At 41.0% G+C, this 7,277-nt stretch overlaps 1 protein-coding gene across 1 annotated transcript; it reads right to left on the bottom strand.

The window, feature by feature from the left end:
* Nucleotides 1–5,771: 5,771 nt before the first annotated feature.
* On the bottom strand, nucleotides 5,772–6,836 carry LOC121777931 (L-type lectin-domain containing receptor kinase VIII.2-like). The gene has a single exon (XM_042175269.1). It carries the CDS (start codon nucleotides 6,834–6,836, stop codon nucleotides 5,772–5,774), a length of 1,065 nt encoding a protein of 354 aa, XP_042031203.1.
* Nucleotides 6,837–7,277: the final 441 nt, after the last annotated feature.

Raw genomic sequence — 7,277 nt, 5'->3', positions numbered from 1 at the left:
TCCAATCTCAGAAAAAACCATGCAGCAACCCATGTTGCAATAAAAACCAAGATCAAGTGAGTACCACATCCTCAATGGCCAACAAAACAATTGAAACAGTTTCAATTGGAATCAAACTAGATGGGAAAAACTTCCCAATCTGTTCGAAGTTGATGCGCGTCGCAATCGGAAGTCGACAAAAGCTCGACCACATCGAAGGAGAGAAGGCTCCTCCCCAAACCAATGATCCAAAATTCCAGGAATGGCAAGCATCCGACTTCACAGTTTTTTCGTGGCTCATCAACAACATGGAACAACGACTCGTGCTGCAGTTTGTTCAACATCAAACTGGCAAGGCAATGTGGTGGAGCCTTACAACTATGTTTGGAACCAGAGTTGATCCAGTCCAAGTATACGACTTGGAGGACAGAACCAACAAACTCCGACAAGGGAACGACTCCCTCGAAGCCTATTGGAGCGAACTCCAGAATCTCTGGGTGAGGATGGACAACCGTAAGCCATGTCCCTACAAATGTTGTGAAGAAGCAATCAATACATACAAAAAGGAAACTGAAACAAAGAGATTATATCAATTTCTATCCGGATTAAACGAGCGATACGATGGGCTTCGGAGGGAGCTCCTAAAAGAGAATCCCGAACCAACCGCAGAGGATGCATTCAGAAGAGTAAAGCAAGAAGAATCCAGGGAGGGGATTTGGAAACCAGCCACCCAAACCCTAGATTCGGGAATAGGCGGCGGGTTCGGTGCGAGACAACTACCACCACAACTCCAATTCCGAAGAATCCAGTCGCCTCCCCAAAGCTCATTGGCGCTACCACCGCGAGGGAACTCCAACAATCGAAAGGGAGTTGACAAATCAATACTCTACTGCACACACTGTGGGATGACCAAGCACACCAAGGAGACGTGCTTCAATCTCGTCGGCTTCCCGGAATGGTGGGAAGATGGTCACAAATCAAACAAGAACAACACCAGCAAGGGAAGAATCGTCGTCGGACTAGAATGAGCAGACGGGAGCATTTTCCCAGCAGGCGACCAAGCGGCCGCCGGCGTTGGGAACGATGGCAGTCGTCCAATTGGGAGCTCAGCGGCAGGCAGCTAGTGGGGATCTGGTGGAGGAAACGGAAAAGAGGAAGAATCGGCTAAGGCTTCGTATACACGTTCAATTGAAGGTAAAGGATTTGGGGCTTTGCCACAAACCCTTGTTTTTTCTCCCTCTCTCAATTTGTACCCCAAGAAAAATGGTTTATTAGGAAAAGAACCCCAAGTCACCCCAAAATTGCAAAACATGCCCTTGATTCATGCTGATATTCCAAAAAAAAACCCCATATAGAATGTAGGAATTGTTTTTCAGTCCTAAATAATGATTTCAATATTTCCGTGGCTTGTAAAGTAAAAAAATCAGACGTTAGGGATGAAAGGGGTTGGATATTTGATTGTGGAGCAACGGATACTATGCCATACGATATGGCTGATTTTGGGGAATTGACAAAGTCAAAAAGAATATATATCGAGACAGCGGGAGGGGATCTTGTTCCGGTTGAAGGGGCAGGGACTATTCAAATATCTCCAACATTGAAAATTTCTAATTGCCTTTATGTTCCCACGTTATCACAAAAATTGATGTCTGTCTCCCATGTGACACGAGAACTCAACTGCAGACTCCTAATGCAACCAGATTGTTGTTTTCTACAGGATATTCGTACGGGGATTATGATTGGGTGTGGCACTGAATACCATGGGTTATATTATGTGGACGAGGTGGCTCAAACTGGCAGAGGGATGTTGGCTCACAGACCTACAGAATGAGAAATATGGTTATGGCATAGGCGGTTAGGACATCCGTCCTTGAGTTATTTAAATATTTTATTTCCAAATTTTCCTAAAAGCTTCACTTTTGAATGTCAGACATGTGTTTTGGCAAAAAGCCACAGACAATCTTTTAAATCGAGTAATACTAGGGTTGAATCTGTTTTTTCTTTGATACGCTCTGATGTTTGGGGTCCTTCGCCAATAGTTGGGGGAAATGGATTTTGATATTTCGTTCTTTTTATTGATGATTGCACTAATATGACTTGGGTATATTTTCTTAAAAATAAATCTGATGTTTTTTTCAAAATTCTCTGATTTTTATACTATGATTCTTACCCAATTTCAAACCAAAATCAAGGCCCTTAGATCCGATAATGGGGGAGAGTATGTCAACACTAAAATGAAAGATTTTTGTGCTGAAAAAGGTCTTATCCATCAAACATCATGTGCCTATACTCCGGAACAAAATGGGGTAGCTGAGAGAAAAAATCGTGCAATCCTAAACATAACCCGAGCCCTTATCCTTGATTCCAAAGTCCCAAATTTTTTCTGGCCTAAAGCCGTAGCCACATCTGTATATCTCCTCAATCGTCTTCCCACCAAAATTCTTGACCTTAAAAACCCCCTCCAAAAATTATCCACCATGTCTAAAATACCTCCTACCCTGTCCCTCAAACCTCGCATCTTCGGTTGTTCGGTCTTTGTCCATATCCCCAAACATGTGAGTAACAAATTCTCACCCTGTGCAGATAAGTGCGTTTTCATTAGGTATGGGGCTCATCAGAAAGGCTATAGGTGCGTTTTCATTGGGTATGGAGCTCATCAGAAAGGCTATAGGTGCTATAATCCCCAATAGTACCCGCTTTGATATCTGAGGTAACCAGCCCTGAGAACTCTGTTATTATTAGCACTAACAATGTTGCTACAGAAGGAGAGAGAGAGAGAGATTATAGATGAAGACACCGGACAGTACATTCGACCTATCCGAAGTACTCGTGGAATTCCACCCAAACGGTACTCACCTGAAAGAACGAGCAGAAGGTCAAAATATCCAGTGGGAAGTATGGCAAGAGCAAACTTAACCAAACTAGCTAGGGCATTTGAAACAGCCCTCTATAGAGAAGAGGAAATTCCACAGACAGTAAAGGAAGCATTAAAAATCAAGCATTGGAGGGATGCAATGATGGTAGAGCTAAAAGCCCCGGAGAGGAATAAAACATGGAAAAAGTGTCAACTTCCAAAGGGGAAACGGACTGTAGGTTGCAGATGGGTTTTTACTATCAAACGAAGACCAGACGAGTCCATCGAGAGATATAAGGCTCGCCTTGTGGATAAAAGGGTACACCCAAACATATGGAGTGGATTACTCTGAGACATTCTCGCCCGTGGCAAAGATGAATATTGTCCGAGTATTACTCTCTATTGCAGCAAGCAAAAACTGGCCTCTTCACCAGTTTGATGTAACTAATGCTTTCTTACATGGTGAACTGAAGAAAGAAGTTTACATGGAGGCCCCTCCAGGTTTCGAAGAAGACTTCAAAGATGGGGAAGTCTGTCAATTGAAGAAAACCTTGTATGGCTTAAAACAGTCGCCTAGAGCATGGTTTGGGAGATTCACGGAGGCAATGATGAAGTATGATTATCAACTGAGCAATGCAGATCACGCTCTCTTCATGAAGAAAAAAGGGGATAAAGTTACATGTTTGATAATCTATGTCGATGACATGATTATTAATGGAGATGACTCTAAGGAGATAGAGGAGCTCAAGAAGAACTTGGCCACAGAATTTGAGATGAAAGATCTAGGGGCACTTAAGTACTTTCTTGGGGTCGAGGTCTTGAGATCAAAGGAATGGATCTTCATAAATCAGAAAAATACACTTTGGATCTTCTGGCAGAAACTGGCATGATGGAATGTAAACCTGCAGACACACCAATTGCAGTTAATCATGGGCTTCAAATCACAGAAGGAGCTCAACTAGCCGATAGAGAAAGGTATCAAAGGTTAGTTGGAAAATTGATTTATCTTTCACACACCAGACTGGACATAGCATATGCAGTAAGTGTGATAAGTCAATTTATGCACCGACCCCAAAGCGATCACCTTGAAGCAGCACTGAGAGTTGTTCGGTATCTCAAAGGTACCTTTGATCATGGAATAATGTTCAGACGAAGTGAGCATCTGGAAATCCATAGATATACAGACGCCGATTGGGCTGGAAATCCAGTTGACAGAAGATCCACTTCGGGGTACTTCACATTTGTTGGAGGGAACCTTGTTACATGGAAGAGCAAGAAGCAAAAAGTCGTAGCACTATCAAGTGCAGAGGCAGAATTTAGAGGGATCAGAAATGGATTAACTGAGGTACTGTGGCTGAGGAGATTGTTGGGCGAACTAGGTGTTTTATCATAGAAGACGTGTCAAATTTTCTATGATAATAAAGCCGTAATCAGTATAGCAGAGAATCCAGTCCAACATGATCGGACGAAGCATGTTGAAATAGATAGACATTTCATCAAAGAGAAAATTGAAGAGGGAATTGTTGAGTTCCCATTTGTTCGATCTGGAGATCAACTTGCAGACATTCTGACCAAGGCAGTAGGAGCAAGAAACTTTGCAGAGGCTCTTGGCAAGTTGGATATCGGGAATCCCGTTAACCAACTTGAGGGGGAGTGTTGAGAAAAGTGATCATTAAGTCCCAAGAAGATGCATGAGTTCCAAGAGTATTGGGAAAGAAGAATAGCATTTATTATGATGTATGGTTCCTAGATACTTTTATGTCTAGACTCCTATTTATACCCATGTATAATGTATCAAAAATCATCCAATGAATTCAGTCATTCAATCCAAGATCCAATAATTATAATAATGTTAGGGGGTGTTCGGTTGGCAAGATTAAATCTCAGGATTAAATATGTATCATGTTTGGTTCATAAGATTGAACCCTTCAACTTAATCCTAGATAGATAGTCTCATGATAATTAGTCATAGTCTCCCCTCCAACTAAAATAATCCCACAACTTAATCCTAAATGGATAGTCTCATGATATTAGTCATGGCACCGAACTCTATCATAATATATACATGTCGGCTACCTATATTATTATACTAATTAACTCGATGTATTGTTTCACGTCTAGCAAAGTCATTTGAGATTTGTTTCCAACTTTAGATACATTTTTCACTTTTGCTATGCAGTATGAATATAAAAGTGAGAAATGAAATCTTCAATCCTCGGAAAGACTTTGCGGTGAAAAGAATTTAAAAAAGAAAATAAAATAAAATAATATACTTTCCCCAGAGTGCAAGGATGACATTGAAACTCACTCACGCATCATCGATCCTTCTGAATGATTATTATAAATAAAAATTGAAGCCGAACAAAGAATTCTAAATTCCACGTCGTAAGATTCTTGCGTCCCAATGGGCTGGGCTTCAGACCCATACACATTTAGGCCTTCCAAGTCTTTATAGTTGGGCTGGGCTTCAATCTTATTATTATGACGAGGTACTTTTCTTAAATTAAATTTGTAAAATGGCCTGTAAATGTTCAACTAAACTGATAATATCATTACATTATATCTCACCAACTAATGTACTAGTATTAACTAATAAGCCAATTCTTGTAAAAATAACAAGGCGTTCATAATAGTTATATACACCGTGACCTGTTAAATGGAATTTTTGGTGAAATGGCAAAAATGTTCAAAGATATCAATAGGATTCTGTAGGAATATATTAGTAGTAATTACATAAAATTGGACTCGATTATAACAATGCTGAAATATTATTGGTAACAAACTAATAATTTCGCAGATGAAGCTGTATTTCAATGATCACAACATATAGATCAAAACTAAATTAAAATGACTGCTCACTAAATTACAGCATTCCAAGTACTAACGAGAGAGGATTTACAATGACAACACCACATTCTCTACTCTGCAAATCAAGCAACTAAACCTTACCATCTTCGACGGTTTTATCTACAGAAGCATCAAACTTCTTGTATCCCAACTCCTTGGATTGTTGAACAACGAATTCCTCTGGCACGATGGGGCGCCTATCACCCAAGACAGTCCACAGGAGCAACACTAGGAACGCCCCCAGCGCTCCACACCCGGTGCCCAACACCAACGAAGAAAGGACTCTCAATGTGCAGTCGCTTCTCTTGCGAACCTTCATCTCTTCCTCCTTCCCCACAAAGTGCTGCGGATCCAAGGGCTCGGAATGCATCCATTGTGGCATTATTCTTGACTTGAAACTCCACGAGTGGACGCTGATTTTCTGGGACGCGTTAGCGGTCGATGAGCTCAATCCCACAACAACATTTTCATCCCCCCACATTTTGGAAAGATCAATGGAGTAAGTGAGCAATGGATGCAGTGGCCTACTCTCCCCAAATTTGCTCAACCTAACCTCAAATCTTTTACTACTTGCTTCATAATCAATCCAAGATTGCAACTTTTTCCCACCATTTAGCACCAAATTGATGGATGAAACATTGCTCACTTTAACAGAGACAGGACTACCAACATCTATCCCAACATGATTACCATTCAAATCTCCATGCTTTTCATCCTTAAAAGTATCAAATTCAACTGCAAGAAACTTCATCTTTCTCCCTCCTAAAAATCCCATCTCTCCGCCATTAAAAACACTCAAAGGAAATTGAGAAGGGAGCATCACAAAAGCCAACCCATCCCCATTCACCCCAGACATGGAAAATGCAAAGTAATTCGAAAAAGAAACCATTTTTCTTGATTTTTCATGAACAAGATTAAGGGGCCTCTTGCAAACAAACCTACCAGCAGTAGAAACCCCAGACCCAGAAATTTGAACAGAAGAGTTGTCCCTCCCAACCTTAGCATCCCCAAACAGGGCAAGCTGTGACTCAAAGTTGGAGTCTTTACCAAAATTCTTGAAATAAAAAGTTAAATTCGGATCGGCATCCATAAGTTTGAGGTAAAGATTGAGGAGTAAGAAGGCTAATAGGTACCTGGAAGAAGAAAATGCAACCATATTTGATAGGAATTTTGTGAGCTAGGGAAATTGTGCTTGTGTTTGTCTTTGATTCAGGATTTATTACAAGGGTTTCTTGGAAAAATCAGATTGTGAATATTTCTAGGGTTTGAACTATGGAAAATTTGGGGAAATGGGTAAGAGTATGGTGGTGGAGGAGGTTGTGAAAATTAAATACGTTTACTTGCTTCTGCTACACTGTCCGAGTTGCTTTCTCAGTGGTTGAAGGAATATAATATGACTTCTTCACGTTTAGGCCCTCCTGTTTCCTATATTTGCAAAAGTGGTCCTCCTTCTTCTTCTTTTTTCTGTTCGGTACTTGTAAGTTTTTATTCCTACATATATTATTAGTTACTTAGGCCATCCGATCCCGCCATCGTCCGCCCCATTGCAGATGCGTGACATTGGCCGCAGACGATCGCCGCACCCTATACTAAGGGC

Source organism: Salvia splendens, chromosome 2, assembly GCF_004379255.2.
Source record: "Salvia splendens isolate huo1 chromosome 2, SspV2, whole genome shotgun sequence".
Classification (NCBI taxonomy): domain Eukaryota; kingdom Viridiplantae; phylum Streptophyta; class Magnoliopsida; order Lamiales; family Lamiaceae; genus Salvia; species Salvia splendens.
This window is presented reverse-complemented; position numbering and strand designations above follow the sequence as displayed.

Coding starts and splice junctions, on each gene's coding strand:
- LOC121777931 (XM_042175269.1), bottom strand. CDS start 6,836: ATGGTTGCATTTTCTTCTTCCAGGTACCTATTAGCCTTCTTACTCCTC.